The sequence below is a fragment of the Megalops cyprinoides genome, chromosome 6, assembly GCF_013368585.1.
Source record: "Megalops cyprinoides isolate fMegCyp1 chromosome 6, fMegCyp1.pri, whole genome shotgun sequence".
Taxonomy (NCBI): Eukaryota; Metazoa; Chordata; class Actinopteri; order Elopiformes; family Megalopidae; genus Megalops; species Megalops cyprinoides.
This window is the reverse complement of record NC_050588.1, coordinates 36,652,186-36,671,209: the sequence shown is the minus strand read 5'-3', so window position 1 is coordinate 36,671,209 and position 19,024 is coordinate 36,652,186. Positions and strand designations below refer to the sequence as shown.

The 19,024-nt window shown below is 45.5% G+C and overlaps 1 protein-coding gene across 2 annotated transcripts in view; it reads right to left on the bottom strand.

The window, feature by feature from the left end:
* Positions 1-632: 632 nt before the first annotated feature.
* snta1 (syntrophin, alpha 1) overlaps positions 633-19,024 on the bottom strand; it is a 31,337-nt gene continuing 12,945 nt past the window's right edge. For both annotated transcript variants that reach the window (XM_036531752.1, XM_036531753.1), the window contains 6 exons: positions 7,619-7,796; positions 5,884-6,073; positions 4,235-4,365; positions 3,022-3,218; positions 2,105-2,292; positions 633-1,180 (listed from right to left, as the gene is read on the bottom strand). In XM_036531752.1, coding sequence (XP_036387645.1) covers positions 1,088-1,180; positions 2,105-2,292; positions 3,022-3,218; positions 4,235-4,365; positions 5,884-6,073; positions 7,619-7,796 — 977 coding nt within the window. In that variant the 3' untranslated portion in view covers positions 633-1,087. The remainder of the gene's footprint in view (positions 1,181-2,104; positions 2,293-3,021; positions 3,219-4,234; positions 4,366-5,883; positions 6,074-7,618; positions 7,797-19,024) is intronic.

Genomic DNA, 19,024 nt, shown 5'->3' with positions numbered 1-19,024 from the left:
TATTCAATGGAGCTTTGAAATGATCATTGTCCATATTGTCTGACAGCATGTTAGTTCTTCCTCCTGCTGCACGGAAAGTTAGTGGTGTTGCACAGTACATGAATTTACTCATAAATATACATGAGAAGTAAGGTGGATACACGACCATTGTAAAAAGCATGTGGCCATGCCAAATCTGCGGGGAGACCAGATTCATAGAGTACATATTCACTGATGTCTTCCCACGTAAAAACATGAAATAACCCACGTAAAATAAGATGTGAAATAAAACAGATAACTATTAGGAAAACATAAATGCAGACCAATGACAGCATGTGTGCATATGTGTGTGTGTGTGTGTGCGTGTGTGTGTGTGTGTGTGTGTGTGTGTATGTGTGTATGTGTGTATGTGTGTGTGTGTGTGTGTGTGCATATGTGTGTGTGTGTGTGTGTGTGTGTGCATATGTGTGTGTGTGTGTGCGTGTGTGTGTGTGTGTGTGCTTGCACATACATACACATGTCACCAACTTGTCTGCAACAAAAAGATCAGATGGAGTGCGATTCTCCTCACACAGCACTGAAAGAAGGAGTTACAGGTGAGAATTCTCCGAGTCTTCTATGGCTGCATCCTTCTATGGCTGATATACGGGGATGAGAGCGGTGTTTCCATTCATCCTCTGAATGTGTGGGGATTTTCAATACACACACACATATGCAAACTGGATCAGAAGTGTTACAATATCACAAAAAAAAAAAGACAGGATGCAATTTTTGGTTTGAAATGACATGATTTGGTACCTCTGTGAATTGGGCTGACAGTGCGTTTCAGCTTCTGACATTCCGTGCTGTCCAAACCTGTGCAGGTATTTAGAGACAGGCCCCACCCCCTGTGTGTGAGGTCAGAAGCAGAGGAGGCCTGGTACAGTACTATGTTTCCCTTGATTTCAGTATAAAGGGGGAGGAGTCTGGCAGAGGGCTGCGCCCAATAGAGATCCGGTAATGCTTAGAGCACCCTGCCTCTCAGCTCTCACCACCCCCTTCTCCAGTCCGACACATTTTTGCATTTTTCTCCCCCCTATGGGCTCTGAAGGTTTGTATCGTGCCGTCGTCATGCCAACAGGCCTAGCCGCTTGACCTTGGCGGACAGGAAGGAGTGGATGATGAACACGATGGTTTTGGGACAGGAGTGAAGATCCAGTTGCTGTAGGCGAAGAGGACAGGAGCATTAATGAACTGTGTTAAATAAAGGCCTTCAAAGGACTGGGCAGTGCTGTTGTACCCTTGGGCAAGGTGCTTAACCCACCACTGCCTCAGTAAATATCCAGCTATATAAATGGATAACATTGTAAAAAAGTGTAACCTATGTAAGTCGCTCTGAATAACAGCACCTGCTAAATGGCAATAATGTAATGTAATGACTGTATGGATTGGTCAAGCTGGCAGGGGCAAACATTACCCATGGACATGAATGCTGACTGTGAATGAATCTACCTAACGCGTTCATTAATTACTGTCACTGTATGCAACAGAGAAGGGACATGAGCACTGATCTGAGATCAGCTGTGGGGTTGCTCAGTGGCCCAACCATAGTACTCCCTAGTGACCCATGCACACCTGCAGTCTGTCTTAGATGGACAGGCAGTGCTCCAAATAAAGAAAATGGATTTTATTTTAAGTAGGCCTACATCCACAGCCATTGTTTACATTTACGGAGTGTTTTTCATATAGATCAGACATTAGTCTACAATTTTTCAAACCTCTCTAAATGTCTATTGAGAGATTCTGGCTGAACTGTAGATTTACATTTACAATGCTATCCATCTATACAGCTGGATATTTACTCAATTTTGGCAAAAAATCTCTGATTTCATGGAGGCAATTTCGGATTAAGTACCTTGCCCAAGGGCACAGCAGCAGTGCCCCCTGTGGGGAATTGAACCGGCAACCGTTCAGTTACAAGTCCTACTCCTTAACCGCTATGCTACACTGCTGCCCCACTAAGTTCTATCGCTGTCATGGTTGAGGGATGCTGGTCCAGCTTGACTAAACGCACAGCCTCTTCAAGTGCAAAGCTGGCACAAACACAACCGGTAAAAACCGGCTCTGCTCCCGTATAAGCACTCACGATCTCTGCCTCCGGCCCGCCGAAGTCCAGGTACATCATGCGGACGCCGTCGTCGGAGGACATGCGCAGCTTCTCGAAGGGCTGCTGCAGCAGGACCGTCTTCCTGATCCCCGCCTCCTCCGTGAAGAGGGTGAAGCCCTCGTCGATGTGGACTCCCAGGGTGCACTCTTTCCCGTTCCAGTTGCACGCTATGGGGGGGGGGGGGTCGGGGGGGGGTCGGGGGTCAGAGGGCACACGGCTTGCAATAACAGCCTCCTCAAATCAGAGGATCTATTTTTTAGGTGGCGAAAGATTATGAAATGGAATAATGTTGAAATGGCTTTGGTTAGCCATAGTGCTGTGTCTATGTGGAGCTGGTCCATGTGTAGGTTAAATGTCATTTACATTTACATTTATTCACTTGGTCTTTATCCAAAACGACTTACAAGTGAGGCAGAGTAGGTACAAAAGCAAAAAAGCCAAAAAAGTCAAAAATGTCAATGGACAGTCACTTTTGATGTTATTATTTGGAAAGCAAAGATAGGAGATGTTTAATTATGAGTACTTGCATTCTACAACAAAGGTATTGCAACAATATTCTAATTCACTTGGGTATAATTTCATTGCAATTCACACCAACACAACAGGACCAGTCACATGGGTAATTTACTGACGTGACTCACTTTCCCTCCATTCACAAGGAAAACAGAAGCATGGATGCCTTGTATTATTGCTTGTTATTTGACCTTTGATCAAATCCACACCTAAATTTAGGACTGTGAACAACATATAATGAGAACCTCTTGAAAGAGGGACAACAGTTTTGTCATTCACGGGCAATATACTGCGGTGAGTGAATATCAACAGTAGAGGGCGCAGCGAGCGCATTTATACTTTTCTTGTGGCTCCATGGGTTATGCTCCTGTACGACTCCATACCTGTAGTGACCTCTTGTATGAGCTCCGCAGCATTGTGACAGCCTTCCACCAGCATGTGGGTCCAGGCGGACAGCTCTTTGGCCGAGTCTACCCGGAACACGCGTGTCTCCACCCCCTGCCTGGTCCCGCTGCGCAGGGCAAAGGAGAGCTCAGAGTCCTGCAAGGGAGAGCTCTTCCCCGGGCCTGAATGAACCAATCTGAGGGGGGCGAAGGAGAGAGGGAGAGGGAGGGAGAGGGAGGGAGAGAGAGGGGGAGAGGGAGAGAGAGGGAGAGAGAGGGGGAGAGGGATAGAGGGAGAGAGAGGGGGAGAGGGATAGAGGGAGAGAGAAAGAGAGGGAGAGAGGGAGAGAGAGAGAGAGAGAGGGAGAGAGGGAGGGAGAAAGAGAGGGAGAGAGAGGAAGAGAGAGAGAGGGAGAGAGGGAGGGAGAAAGAGAGGGAGAGAGGGAGAGAGAGGAGGGGAGAAAGAAAAGGTAAAGACGATAAAGTGCGATAAAGGGCAGGGGAGAGCAGAGAGGAGAAAAAAGAGAGAAGGAAAGGGGGAAAGAGGGAGAAAGGGGGAAGGAGTGGTCCAAAGTTAGTGTGGAGGGTAAGAGACTGACGACCACTTGCATAACTTCTTGATTGGTTACTCTGGAAAACCCCGCCCTTGAAAGGCCCATGCTTTTGTCCGCGCTAATACGGGTCGTTTGGGCACAACCTGCTCTGCAGCCTTGTGTGCAGAACGGACGGCAGTTAAAACGTCAAAGCAGTTACGCAGCTCGCAAAAAGACGAGCGCGGCTCCCTGAGTGGAGGTGGACCACAGCTGAAAGACATGTTTGTCTTGCTAAGATGTACAGGTGTATCAGGGTGTGCCCTGCACCTGTAATGGTCTGCCTTTTATTTTTCCATGCCTCTTTAAGAGTTCTTATAAACCTCTTAGGAGTGATGCAAAACTGCATGGAATGATGGGAAATTGTACTACTTCTTTACCTTTGAAGTGCTGCATGCTGTTGTACTCCCACATGTACAAAAGAACCGTGGCAGAATCCCAAAGTGGGCTGTTACTTGCAATTCCACCACTTTTCTTTACGAAACGCTGAGGTGGACCGCCACTCCGTAGAGGTCTCGTCGTTTTTTTACTGTCTTAACGCCCACTTACAAGCTAGTGGAGTCACGCGCCGGTCGGCTAACAAAGACTGTTACACACTGTCGGGGTGCGGGAGAGGGGCCCACCTGGTGGTGATGAGGGGGTGACTGTGCTCGGGACTCCCGAGGGCCTCCTTGCCGTCTGGCAGCGTGCGGTAGAGAACCAGGTCTTTCTCAGTCAGCAGGCCCAGCAGCGGCTTCTCTGGGCCCTGGGATGGCTGTTCCAGGAGAGACCACAAGTGCCGATCGACCACACGGATCAGAACTGTCAGTTGAAAAGGACCACAAAGCTCCCAGAGCCCTCCTTCTTCCCGACTCAAACGTTTCAACCGCTCACAGGCACGTCCCTTAATCCCAAGCACATGTAAAACTTTATATATAAACCAAAAGTGTAATGGAACCTAAACAAAGAACTCTTTCACCGTTTTAGCTTCTGCTGGTGGCTTCCTTGTTTGAGAGCAAGCGTGTGTTGTGGTCCAGAACATCTGGAGTCCATTTTAATAAAAAAAAAAAAAAAAGCACAAGGCAGAATATTCCGACCTCTTTATTTGAGCCCATCAGCATTTATAGATGTTAGACAGAAAGATCTTTGCTGTAAAAACCCTGAGGTCTGGCGGACGGGGCCGAACGGTTTTATCTGACATCATTAAAATGTGGATTCTGCCGCCGCGCTTTTCTGTCAGTTGTATCATTTTCATTTCTGTTTGCTGAAGGAGAACGTTAACTTTTCAAAGCTGGGCCACAGAGCAGGAACGAGCCACTGGAGGACCGCTGAGCGTCTCCTCATTTTCCTCAGCTTTTCCCTCGTCATCTAAATGAAGTCCCTCTGGATAAGACGACTCACCTGGGGCACAAGGTGTAAATCGGTTGCTAACTGCACAGTAACTCCAAAGCCTGTAGATTTCTCCTCTCCATTCAGCTAAAGCAACCCACCACTTGTCTATCTGAACACATGAAAGTGAATGTTTTATTGGGATTTTTATGGGGACTTTTATCCGGATTGTAACAGAGGTTGTGTAGGACTCTATTTTATAGCCCTCCTCTCAGTGAATGCTGCTGGAAGCCTGTTCAGTACACAGCTGCTGCAGTCCAAACAGGGCCTACAATCCACTCAGGTCCTATAGTCCACACAGGGCCTACAATCCACTCCGGTCCTATAGTCCACACAGGGCCTACAATCCACTCAGGTTCTATAGTCCACACAGGTCCTATACTCCACTCAGGTCCTACAATCCACACAGGTCCTATAGTCCACTCAGGTCCTACAATCCACACAGGTCCTATACTCCACACAGGGCCTATACTCCACTCAGGTCCTATAGTCCACACAGGGCCTATACTCCACTCAGGTCCTACAATCCACTCCGGTCCTATACTCCACACAGGGCCTATACTCCACTCAGGTCCTATAGTACACACAGGGCCTACAATCCACTCAGGTCCTATAGTCCACACAGGGCCTACAATCCACTCAGGTCCTATAGTCCACTCAGGTCCTATAGTCAACTCAGGTCCTATAGTCCACACAGGGCCTATACTCCACTCAGGTCCTATAGTCCACACACGGCATACAATCCACTCAGGCCCAACAGTCCCCTCAGGTACTATAGTCCACACAGGTACAGCAGTCCACTCAGGTACCGCCGTCCACTAGGGTAATGAAGTCCACTCAGGCAACACTGCCAATTCAGGTACTGTAGCCCACCCAGGTGTTGAAGTCCAGTCGTGCCCCCTACCTGCTCAGCGAGCCAGCCCACGTGCTTCACCTCCAGGCCTCCCTGCAGGCTCTTCAGCTCCTCTTTGACTTTGGGCAGGAGGGCGTTGGCACCAGACAGGATGCTGTTGTACCAGGACAGCGCCACCGCCGGGTCGTTCGCCCGCAGGAACAAGGAGGACTTCCTGTCTGAGGAAACCACCTCCAGGTACCTGCGCAGTGAAGGAGACAAGATGCTGGATTTCATGCAAGCCTTACATTTTTAACTTTAATAACCTAGCTAGTTATTTATTACCATAGTAGTAAATAACTAGCAATAACCTAGTAATAACATATTTTAACAGTCATTGATCAGCACTGAAAACACACCATTATGAAGAAACACACAAAAAACACAATGTGTATGTTCCCTTAGCTTCCATAAAATCTGTCAAACAGGACAACTGTGTTCTACTCAGATGAACTGGTCACACATATTTTGGCACAACAATTTTGCTAAACTGTCATGGGGAGAGGGGTTTGTAGGAGTAAATAAAAGCCATAGAAAGTGGATTGGTTGGACTCTTCATACATCAGTTCTGCATAAGGAATTCATAATCCAGCAGTGTAAAAGTCTTAGATTTGATATGATTCCGGATAGAATAAACCTTGATCCAATCATCACAGACTTGTTCTAGATTATTTTCAATTAATATTAAATTGGATATATAAATAGATACACACATTGGAATGGTGATTATAACTTAAAAGCATTTTTGGAGAGCAGTATCTTACCTTGGCTTTAACAGTAAATGCATTACAAAAATGATCAAATAAATTCATAGAAACCCAAAAACAGTAATGACAGAGCGCTACCATAAAGCATCAAACCAGCATGCCAGCTAAAATAAGGTCCACCCATTAGAGGCTGATTCTTTGTATTTGCCATGCTGTGGTAGCTCTACTTTGATGCACTTCACATGAAACAACCACAATAAAAAATGTCTCTCTCTCTGATGTCTATCTCTGATTTCATGTTTTAGTCTTTCTTTTTTGTAACAAATGTTCTTGTCTAATTATAATGATAATGATTTATTCTGAGGTACGCGTGGTCAGATGGTCAGATGTATTTCTGTAAAAACAAATCATCTGCTGACGAGTGATCTCCACTAAAGCTGGCAGGCATATTAATCACAAAAAACAGGGTCAGCACCACTGTCAGTTTAAAGGTAAGTCTGTCCAATCAGTAACCCAATGGCCATCAGTCACTCTAAGGAGCATCTTTAAGGAGCTGCCTGATTTTAAGAGCAAAGAGCTGCAGAAAAGAAGTCAGTTACCCTGAATCTCCACTTATTCAGCTTCACAGATCGAGCTCTGCACTTTCCCCACACAGCATCAGCGCAGAAATGAACCCGCGCTTTACTGAACCTCAAGAATAGGCAAGGATGGCAGTGTAGCCTAGTGATTAAGGAGCGGGACTTGTAAACAAAAGGTTGCCGGTTTGATTCCCCACAGGGGCACTGCTGCTGTACCCTTGGGCAAGGTACTTAACCCAGAATTGCCTCAGTAAATATCCAGCTGTACAAATGGATAACATTTAAAAAAAAAATGTATTAGATGTAAAGATGCAATGTAATGTGAGAATAAAGACCTTACAGTTGTAGAGTGGTGCACATAGGATCTTACAATCCATCAGCTGAATCCTGTAAATAACCAGGCTGTCCACCAGGGTGCTGCCGAACATAACACTGAGGTCACCGGGGGGGGTGTTGACCTACCGGTTCTCTGTATCGGGCGGACACTGTCTCCTGGTGACCTGGCACATTTTCAGGGGGATGGCTCGGCTCTCTTTCAGCTCGGCCTGTTTCTGGGGGGAAGCCGGCGGGGAGTCCCAGGGCACCGCGGCCCCGGGCGAAGCATTCTTAAAGTAGGCCGACATCTCCTTGATATATTTCACTGGAGGAAGAGGAAGAGGGAGAGAGAAAAAGAAAAAAAGGGGGCTTCAATTAGGTTTCCGTGTGTTTTGCCAGAAAACGAGCAGCGTGATTCTGGGACAGGGAAACATCAACTCCAAAACCAGCGTAACCGGGGAGTTTTACATAACCATGCAGCAGATCTGAACTAAATAATTAGATTTAATTTGTTGTGACACAGTGGAAACGGCCTTGATGGCAGATCCCTGCTGACTACAGGCCATAAGCGCTCTGGCCTACATGCTTAGCATCCTTCCCTGACCATTTGTGTTTTGCCAAACATTGCTGTTTGCACAGCACATTGGGAACCGAGATCGCACCGGCCTGGCAGAATTGTCAGTTCCTAATTAAACACGTTTGAAGATTGCGTTCATCGACATCACTTGCTCTTTAATATGAGATGTTGGTTATGGTGATGGTTATGGTTATGGGTTTGTTTGGTTCATTTTAGTGTGTACACTCAGTGAAAGCAGGGTGGCAGTGTGTCGCAGTGGTAAGGAGCAGGGTAACAAAAAGGTTGCAGGTTTGATGCCCTACTGGGACACTGCTACTGTACCCTTGGGCAAGATACTTAAACCAGAATTGCCTTAGTAAATATCCAGCTGTATAAAGATAAGATAAGATAAGATAAGATAGAACTTTATTGATCCCACAGCTGGGAAATTCACGGGTAACATGTAAAATTACATGTTACCCGTCTTTGCTAAATTACAATCACATAATGTCATAAAATGACTCTCTGAATTAAAAACACTATATTGTTTATATTGTACGCTATAATGTCCAATTCTATTGTGGCAATGTAAAAAAATCAAATAGAAAAAATATGGTCGACAGGTAGCATTACCTGCCATCCTCAGAAAGGTGCAATAACCACATACTGTGGTCCAACAGTATGTCCTATATATACTGTAGCATTGCTATGCACACTCACTTTGAGACCAATTCAATACAACTCCCCACACTGCTTCTTCCATAAACTGTTAAGTTGCGCAGAATCCTAAATGTTAAAGCTATTAAAAACTTTGAAATATGGGCATTCTTCCTCTGTTTATTCATTGTTAGTAGCAAGGTCTCCAGACTGCTTTTACAGTATAATAAACAATATTCAAGAAAGGTTTGGCAAGGTCATAAGAAATTTGTTGTTTTTTCAACAGATGTGTTCATCCACCTTTATGGAAAGGTCTGAACCCTCTGCAATTTACCAACACAAAAGTAAAATGTTGACAAGGACATGCAAGGACCTGTGTCAACAAAACCAGGAATGGCAGAATATTGCCTATGAATCATCAGTAACTATGTATAACTAAATAGTAATATATATAAACACCATAGGTAAAACATGGTATATTGCTAATCAGGGCATGTTCAGCATTACAAAATTCAAACAATAATACAAAAAAATAGTTTACAAATTTTGTTGTACATATATATTATGGCTTTATATTACATGTACCTCACATCTAATACAGATTCAGATTGGAAGTATTGGTTGACTGTACACATGCCCTGATATGGATAATGCATGGATAACGTAATGTATAATGTAGTGCAATGCAATGTAATGGATCAGACTCCATTTGCAGGGGGGAGCCCTGGGCACTCTGGGTTGTGACCGAGTGGACACTGCAACACTGCTACATGGAGGGAGCTCTTGGTCCTCCATGGAAATGAGGTGAGGTAGACTGGGAAAACATGCGACTCAACTAGCTGGTAAGAAGGCATTTAATAAAGAAAACGACAAGACCTTGGAGTGGTGGTGCACCTCAGTGTTTAACAAAGAAGTAGGTAGAATGACAAATAATCGTGATTCTGTTCATAAAAACATCAAGCAACATCCCCAAAAGAAAAGAAGTACAATTTACCCAGCATTCCGCACAGTTTTGCATCACTCTTTTAACAAACGTACCAGAAAAGATTCTAAGAACGCCTAAAGATGCAGGGCAAAATAAAAGACAGGCCATTACAGCGAGCGCTCTTTTTTGAGGTGTCCAAAGCGAGCAGCGTCCCAGCATGGAGGCAGAGGTGCCCGTTCCGCCGGAGTCCGATATAAATAGCCACAGGGGACGCGTCTCAGGTGTCACCCTGGCGAGGTGCAAAGCGTCCCTCTCGCCCCAGGACGGGGGTCTTCCTCCGAGCCGCAAATAGCCTCTGCGCTCATCACCTCGCCCGTGGGCAGCTGTTCCATTCTCCGACCCCCCCACTCACCCCCCCCCCCCCCCCCCCCTTAGCAGTGAGCTCATGCTGTGGCCCCTATCCCAGCAACACAGCCGATAAAAGCAAAGCCAGCAAAAAAAGCCTGGATTTGTCACTAAGTCACCTCACTTCAGACAGCCACACCTTCGCCCACGCACCTGCGAGTGCAGAATTAGGCTTCTTAAACATTATAGGCACCACAGTCGTACTGGTGTGTTGCAGTGTTTAGTTAGTATTGTAGCCCGCTGTTGTTCTTTTCTTCTGCAGTTAAAGAAGGAAAAGCATGCGATTATATTATTGTCAGTTAGCAGACGCTTTTATCAAGAGTGACTTACATGCAGTACAATTTCTACATACTATCCACTTATACAGCTGGTTATTTACTGAGGCAATTCTTGGATAAGTACCTTACCCAAGGCCACAGCAGCAGTGCCCCGGTGGAGAACTGAACCAGCAACCTTTTGGTTATGAGCCCTGCTCCTTACCATCCTTGCCGTCCTAATCATTGGGTAAATAATTATTGAAGTAAAAAATAAAATGGTTTACTGTAGTTTACCCTGGTGTATTTTCATTGAGCAGGAAGCGACATGTACAACCGTAATGCTCTCCTTTGCTCAGTGACACTGCCACCCTCTCCCTGCCCAGCAACTCTCCGCTGTATTTTCAACTGCACTTACTAAGCTCAGGACCACACAGCCTAAACCTCACACACGCTGTCCTTATGCATCAGCTACCACACAGTTCGGAAGGCGTTGCAGGACTCTTATCTTACCCATTTTATGACACTGCATAATATTATATTTATTGGCTCAGCAAACGCCCTTATCCAGGTAAACTTATTTGGCTTCTACAGCTGTCACCTGTCACTTTTACCTGTCTATCTGTTGCTACTTTTTAACACAGCAGAGTATTTTCAGAAGCCATTTGGCTGACACTCCTTGTTCCTTGTTCATGGGCACCATGGCAATGTCCCATTCAGAGACAGAATCTGAAGAATTCTGGTTACAAGCAGTTCCAAAAGTACTTCATCACATTGCTGTGCCTGTAAGGAGTTTATGTTTAGGTTTATAATGAAACCACTCAGAGAAAAAAAATGTATTTTGGATACATGGTAATGTCAGCAGCATATCTTCTAGAAATATGAACACATGGTCCGGTCCATAACTCATGCTCTATATTTTTTTCCTGCAGACAATAGTTCTGTTCTTTCAGCATATTCTACAGGTTGGCGATCTCCCTAAAAATGAACGCCCACATTCACACCGATGTTCCGCAGAGCGAGAAAACACTCTTAATCTGCACGTTGTCGTCACTCACCACGCCCCATTCCCAAACCTCAGAGCGCTCGTACGTGCGGCCCACTGTGAGAGAAATACTGTGAGCGACTCCTATTGGGAAAGAGGGACTTTCTAAACACAAACACTTTGGCGGCACAGATTCCAGGGCCCGCAATAGCATTGTAAATTCCGGGTCATTTCTATTTGCTTTAAATCACGCAGGGTAAATAGGGGTGTTTATGGGGGGAGAGAAAAGGATGTCCTAGCGGAGAGACGGAGCCCCAGCTCATTGTCTGCCTCTGAATGCGAGTCTTTCTGAAAGAGAGGGAAGCGGCGGGGCTGGAAAAGGCAGGAGAGAGTCGCCGCCGACCGACTTGAACGCAGACTGGATTTAATAAAAAACCCAAACGTTACCATGAATACCAGCCTCCGCCAGCCTTTCAATGCGGGGGCTAAAATTAGCCGAAAAACCGCGCCGTTATTACTTTATCTTATCTGCCAGGCGGAGGGAAAAGCAGCTTTGTGTGCCTTTTTCTGTTCTCCTCCCGCATACAATCCCGCCCCGTTCTTTACACACACGGAGACACGCAGGCTTTGCGCTGGACCGGCGGGGCTCGGAGCCAGACCATGCATTACACACCCTCTCAGCCCAGCCAAGTTCTCTTAATTGATTGCTAATAAAAAGCGCTGTACGTATTAGCGCCCCGACACCCTGACAAAAGCATAAATGCTATTGGTGCTGAACAAGTTTTTTTTTTTTAAAAGGGGGATTGCATATTTTTGCCAACAATATAAAATCCATGTTCTCGTGTTCTCATGTTCGTTCACAATGCCTGTAACAAGCAGTGTGTTTTTCCAGACTGGAGTCTCCTGCAAGTTGAGACCTTTTCATCCCTCATTTGGTCAGCCCATTGTTGAGCAGGCGGCAGGCATTCAACAGCGTGGCAGTCATTAGCCTTGCAGCCTCAGTTGGCAAACACAACTGTCTGTTGGCAAGTCAAAGACAACACCGCCCCATGGCTGAGCCCCCTGCTTCCTCGTTGCCGTGGGAGCTGTTGGAATCTGTTTAATTTGCTACACTGTGACTTTTGAAGCATGCTGTTCAGTTCATAAGCCCTATTAGGTGTGGAATGTCCTTTTTACCTCCCTGGCAAAAAGGCCCTGAAAAAACATACACACACACCAACACACATGCACACACACACACACACACACACACACACACACACAGACAAAGCAAATATTAGGCCAAGCTGTGCACATGCCAAGAGACTACAACCACCACCACCTCATGTAGTCTACTATACCCCAGTCAGCACACAGATGCCATCATCTTCATGTCTATAACCACTAAGTAAAGGTATCCAAAAAACCTAATGACATTTTATGATCACAAATGTGTGTGTGTGTTTGTATATACATGTGTGTGTGCACGTGTGTGCATGCATGCGTGTATGTGTGTGTGTGTGTGTGTGTGTGTGTGTGTGTGTGTCTGTGTGTGTGTGTTTGTATATATATGTGTGTGTGCATGTGTGTGCATGCATGCGTGTGTGTGTGTGCGTGTGTGTGTGTGTGTGTGTATGTGTGTGTGTGTGCGTGTGTGTGTGTGTGTGTATGTGTGTGTATGTGCGTGTGTGTGTGTGTCTGTGTGAGGTCTTCCAGTTGTAGGGTTGAACTGGAGTTGAATCTCCTCTCAAGAGAAGACTGACAGAGACATTCCCCTGCTAAGAGAATCATTTTGGACATTGATGGATCAGCTTATCATCCTCAAAGTTCATTCCATTAAAGCTATGGACAACAGCCAGTGATAAATGACGGCATCAGGGAGTGAATCACATTTTTATATCCCCTGGGAGGCCTCACTCTCAACCCAACGGCTCTGCCTAGCGTGTCACAAGTGTTAATTAAAAACTTAAGTAGGTATAAAATTTAACTAAATTTGGCCGAGGAAAAAATAATAATCTGGGCTGAGTCAATTTCACTTTTTGACCTCATCCCGGAAATGTTTTTAGCACTGGATGTATCAGCATGAATTTTGAGGGGTGATTTACACGCAAAAATTGATCAAGATTTTCCATGTTTCACATCAGCAATTGCAAAGTCAGTAGCTCCTTTCGGAAGTGTCACTTTTTTCATTTCTGACACACTTTAAGAGTTCAGTTGCCATATAAATGGACAAAAAAACTCCTTTAAGTTCTTTACTCAGAGCTGAGGGCAAGGCTCGCTGCTCTTGGACTGTAGAGAGGCCACAGATGACAGGCCGAGACTGAGGCTGGGCAGGGGCTGGCGAATTGCCCGACTGCTCCCAGGGGCTTGTGTGATTTGAGGGTGTTTCCGAGTCCCTGGACTCCGAAACCAAACTGTCACGCTTTGGTAGAGGAGGGTCAGGGGAGCCGTGATTTAATTGAGCTGTTTTTCTTTTGTCAGCTAATCCTATGTGAGCCGGACAGGAACGCACAGGCCAAACTGTCTCTGAGAGCGGCTCACACAGTATCCCAGGGCCCAGAGCCTCCCCTGGTGGAAAATGTCAACACTCCAAAAACAGGGGAGGGGGGGAATTCATGCAGCATGGGAAATGGACCATCACGTCGAGACACAGAACAAAATTCCTCCCCTCTGTTGCTTTGTGGGAGACTCTGTGCAGTTCTTGAACTCGGGACAATGTGGAAAATGTCATAATCTTCCCAAAGTCTTGAATAGAAGGGCGTATTTAATGCAGCCCAGTTTAGCTTAACGTCCTCATCCATCCGTTCACCAGCCTGTGGACCGTGTCCGGCAAGTTCAGAAGGGAATATGCCAAAGGTCTGTCCACTGTGTGAGCGCAGAAATGGTCCCTATTTATTTCACAAACTCTTTGACAGATATTTTTTCTGACACATGTAGCAGAGCTGAAATTAGGAGCTTGTATGAGTGCACAGAGCCAGTAGGGAAGCAGTTCACAGAGTGGTTTCAGCAGGGACACCACTCCCTGAGATGTGATTAGCTAGCATTTTTGCTGGTAGTGCTAGGGGCAAATTGCATTTTGCTCAACTGGTAACGATGTTGGCCACGAGAATTTAGCTGAGTGTTGAGAGGTTCAAATCTCATGTGCAGACCTAGTTCACATTCTTTACACACACACACACACACACACACACACACACACACACACACACACACACACACACACGCATACACACACACACACACACACACACACACACACACACACACACACAAACACACATACACACCCCTTTTTCACTGTATCTTCTTGGGTAGCATTAATACTGTGTGCACACAGTCTGTGACAGGTAGGAAACTCGGTGCTTGTGGTTCCCACACATGACTGCACCCCAGTCAGGTGACAGGTAACAGGTAGCTCAAGCACCTGCCTCCAACACCTCACCTGTCCTCATTACAGCACAGACGCCACACGATGCCGGGACATCATTAGGTACCAAAGATCATATTCAGGGCAAATACATGCACAGTTTTAGGTAAAAATAAATATTTCACTCAATGCCAGCTGCTAAAAGAAAATGGGTGAGATTAACTCTGTTTGCATATTCAGTGTCACATCTAGCCCTTATTGGCTTGACATAATTTCCTTGCATTTCTGGCTCAGGGCCAGCAGAAAGACTGATTTGCATATTGTACGCCAACTTCTGTTTCATTTGCATGAAAATGGATAGAACGGGGCTTTTCATTAAAGGAAAAAAACTCTGTATATTCTTTTCCTTCAAACTCACTGGAGCTGCCCCTGAAGGATTCTTACATATGAAACATTATCACACAAGCTCCTCTCAGAGTACAAAGACAAAAACACATGTTTGGCCTTAGCACAAAAAGCATGCAATGCGCATTAACTGTAGGGCTGCCATTCCTTTTTATTTGTGTTTAACGGGGGTGTTTTTTTTTCTTTCATATGAACAATTATTGAATTCACTTATTATCAGCTTAAGACATTCACAGTGACCCAAATGTGTTAATTTTTTTGGTTTCGGAACAAAGCAGATGTCAAAACACTCCAGTACACTGTGTCAACTAATTGTGACATTTTAAATAAATGTCATACGCTTTCATGGACTAGGAACGCAGTAACCTGAGTTAAAAAGGAAAGTCGTGTCAGATGGAGTTAGATATAATCACAGACAGCTTTCACTTTCTGCATCATCCCTGCTATTGTTCTCTCTTTGACACTACCACTGTGTGCTCTGTTGTAGGTTCCCTCCGCACCTCATGCAAGTTTGCGAGGACACAGAAAGCAGACCTGGAACTTTCCGAATGAATATGGGACTTTCTGTTCCTATTTGGAATTGAAATGTGCATGTTTGAAAAGTACCACATGCTGCTCTGAATTGGTGTTTTACCAGCTAAAAACCAAAAATGATCAAATTGAAACAACTGTTTTTTGTTCTGTTTGATTTTTTTTCCCAGTTTTAATAGAGATTAAAAGTTGGAAATGAAAGCGCCCGGCATGCTCATCCAGCAATATTAATAATTCTGCAAGGCTGTAACATTACCATAATCTGATGATAAAGTTTTGTGCCATGGTCGCAGGGCCTGCCCCCACCCAATACTGAAGGCAGCTCTGAGCCCCCACCCCACCCCCCGGTCATACTGCTCCATAGGGACAGCAGTGCCGGGTAATACTGATCACACCTCTGTGAAAAGGCCTAGGACAAGCAGATATCAGCAGCTGTGCGCATTCATTTTAGGACATTTATTGGTCTCTGTGGGGTTTTCAGTTTACTTCATTCTTTTAACCCACTTCAATTGGTTGTACAACACGTCAATCAAGTACACCGGGATGGATAGATGGGCAGGTATGTAGCATATTATAAATTTATGCATAATCTCATGTATCTTTTTAGGAAAAAAAAAACAAAAAACACCGCATTTGACACGGACTGGCCACGTGATGGCGAACACGAGATGGAGAACAGCAGCATCGTGCCAAAACACGGGGCTGAAAAAATGTCCCAAAACAGACACAATGCGTCTGTTGTCCTTCACATCCAATGAGGCGAAAAGACTGCAGGCCACAGTAGCACTGCTTCACTGCGTTACTCGAGACGGATACAATAATCTGCGGCAGGCAGCAACTTCGAGAGCGGAGCGCCGTTTCCGCCGCAAAAGCAGCGATAAAGGCACATTTACTCTCTGACGTGATAATTACATTGCCGTGCAACTGAGAATTTGACCGGTTTTAATTAGGCGATAGAGGCCTTGGGCAGTGCTTCTCTTTTCTCAGTCGCCTCATTTAAAACGAGGCTGGAATGTTGAGCAATTTAATCTTGGGGTTATACATTACACACACAAAAAAAAAAAAAAAATTCTATCAATGGAGAAAAATTCAAGAGGGGTCAACCTCCTCCAAAGACCTCATTTCTTTTACTAAGCTGTGTTCTTTCCACGGTTTTTATGTGTTTTAACTGTTGGGCGTTTTTGGAGCTGCAACATGTGTTTTGAAACCACATCTGTCCGCAGAGACATAGGCTAAATTATTTGGATAATGGCCTGTGTGAGGTGTGTCTGCACAGGGAGAGGTCTATCAGTGAGACATTACCATCTGTGTCCAGCTGTATCAACAGTACCATTATGCAGCTCTTCAAAACAGACAGGTTACACCCTATTACAGTGTACAATCTCCTCTCCTCTACCAGTTTAAAATCTCCTCAACTACTTTATGCAGTAACTACGTAAAGCCAGTCTCAAACCAAATCTTTGCCCCTGTAAAATATCCAGACAGATCTGGTTGGTGTGTTCGATTATTTCCAAAAGGTGGTAAGTTCATCAAACAGCTGCCAGTCCCTCCCCGACTGGCTTCTCGAAGCTCCGCAAGCGGTCCCAACTCTCAAATTCCAGTTAATCAAATTGGTAACACTTTCCTGGCGGTTGGCAGACAGAGAAATAAGTAGAGCGAATGGCTTCATCAAGCCTTGGAGGTCCAATTATTATTTTTTTTTATAACAAGACAAGCCCCTTTGTAAGCGATGGGGATCTCGAACATGTGTCACAAGCCCCGGGGGGATCAAATTTTCCCCCCAGCCCTGGGAAAATCAGAGCAGGGGAGCAGGCACCACCACAGGCCCCAAACTCCCCATATTTCCCAGGCCTCCCCGCTCCCAGCCCGCCTGTCCTTTGTCTGTGAGGCTTTCAGGCTGGCAGGGGCAGACACGGTGTGAAATAGTTGCTTGCCGTCACCTGTTGCTTCAGTGACGGAAGTTTGGCAGCAGGCTAAATGGACTTTGGGAAAATGGGGGCGGGGGGGCACCATGGATGGCGGTGTCCGGGAGACTCGCTGCTCAAGGTTGTTCCAGTTATAGTGAACCGTCCGTTGCATCACGTCTCTTTTGTGTTGCTGCACAGGCGTCGTTTGGTGTGTAGACAAACTGACACGTAAGAAAGCGTGCGTGCACACACACACACACGCACACACACACACACACACACGTGCACACACAAATACACGCGCACACACACACACACATACACGCACCCATGTACACACACTGAATTCAAGGAGCCACAAGTTCCATCTTGACATTCTACCTTTGTCCCCACCTCGTCAAGAATCTACAGAAGTTGACTGGACTTCTATTCAGGGCTATAGCTTAAAAGAGAGGTGCCCAGATCAAAAGAATTACAGTGACTGCATTCATGGCAGACCCATACTCTTTCTTATGGAAAGACACATTGTTGTATAGGAAAGGCTAAAAAAACACACATTTTTAAGCGATAAAGTAGGTTACTGAAAATTACTGAAAATTATGACTGCTAGTTCTTCACTAATTAAACATACATCTCAGTAGTCCCTCTCTCTAGACTCTGGTTTATGCAACACACGACCATAAACATCTGGGCATCATCATTCATATGACTTAAATTTTAGATCAACTACAAATAACATTTAAGGTAATTGTTTCCTCAGGACTCACGGTAGTTATAAGACCTTCTGAGGACTGGACGTTGAGTAAACATTAGAGGTCATTGCTTCCTGCTAAAAGCGTAAAGATGACTGCATCGCATTGATGTACAGAACTCCTGTGGGTAACAGCATGACAGCAACACTATCCAGGGAATTGACCCAAAATTAACTGTTAAATGGACTAGCATAGGACACATTCAAATATTTTCCCTGGATTTAAGGACCATGACAGGAGAGCTTGAACTGGCATATTTTGGACAGCTATTTCATGACACGAGGTCAGTTCCTCTTCCACTGTGACAGTTCTGATTCAGCACAGCAGTACAGAACCCCTCATGTAGGGGAGAGGTATCAGAAGAAACCCTCCACCCTCAAATGCACACTGATGTCACACACAATCACACTCCCTCACCCTACACTCCACACCAACGTTAACTGACAGCACAGGCTGTCCTGTAGTGTAGGACAATCACCTTACCTTGCCCTGTAATCCACGCTGTCACTCTCCCTTTTGCGGTACTACACACTATCACCCTCCCTCAACCTGTTGCACACACTACCATCCTACCTTATCCCGCACTACACACTATCATCCCCTGCAGTAATTGTTATCACATTCCTTTGTCTGGTAGTATACACTAGCACCCTCCCTTGTCCTGTAGTACACACCATCACCTTCCCTCGTCCTGTAAAACATACTATCGCTTGTCCTGTAACACACTTTAACCATCCCTAGTCCTGCAGTACTCACTATTGCCCCTCCTGTGGAAAAAAACAACCACCCTTACTTCAAGCACACACCACATTCTCTCACACTGCATACTG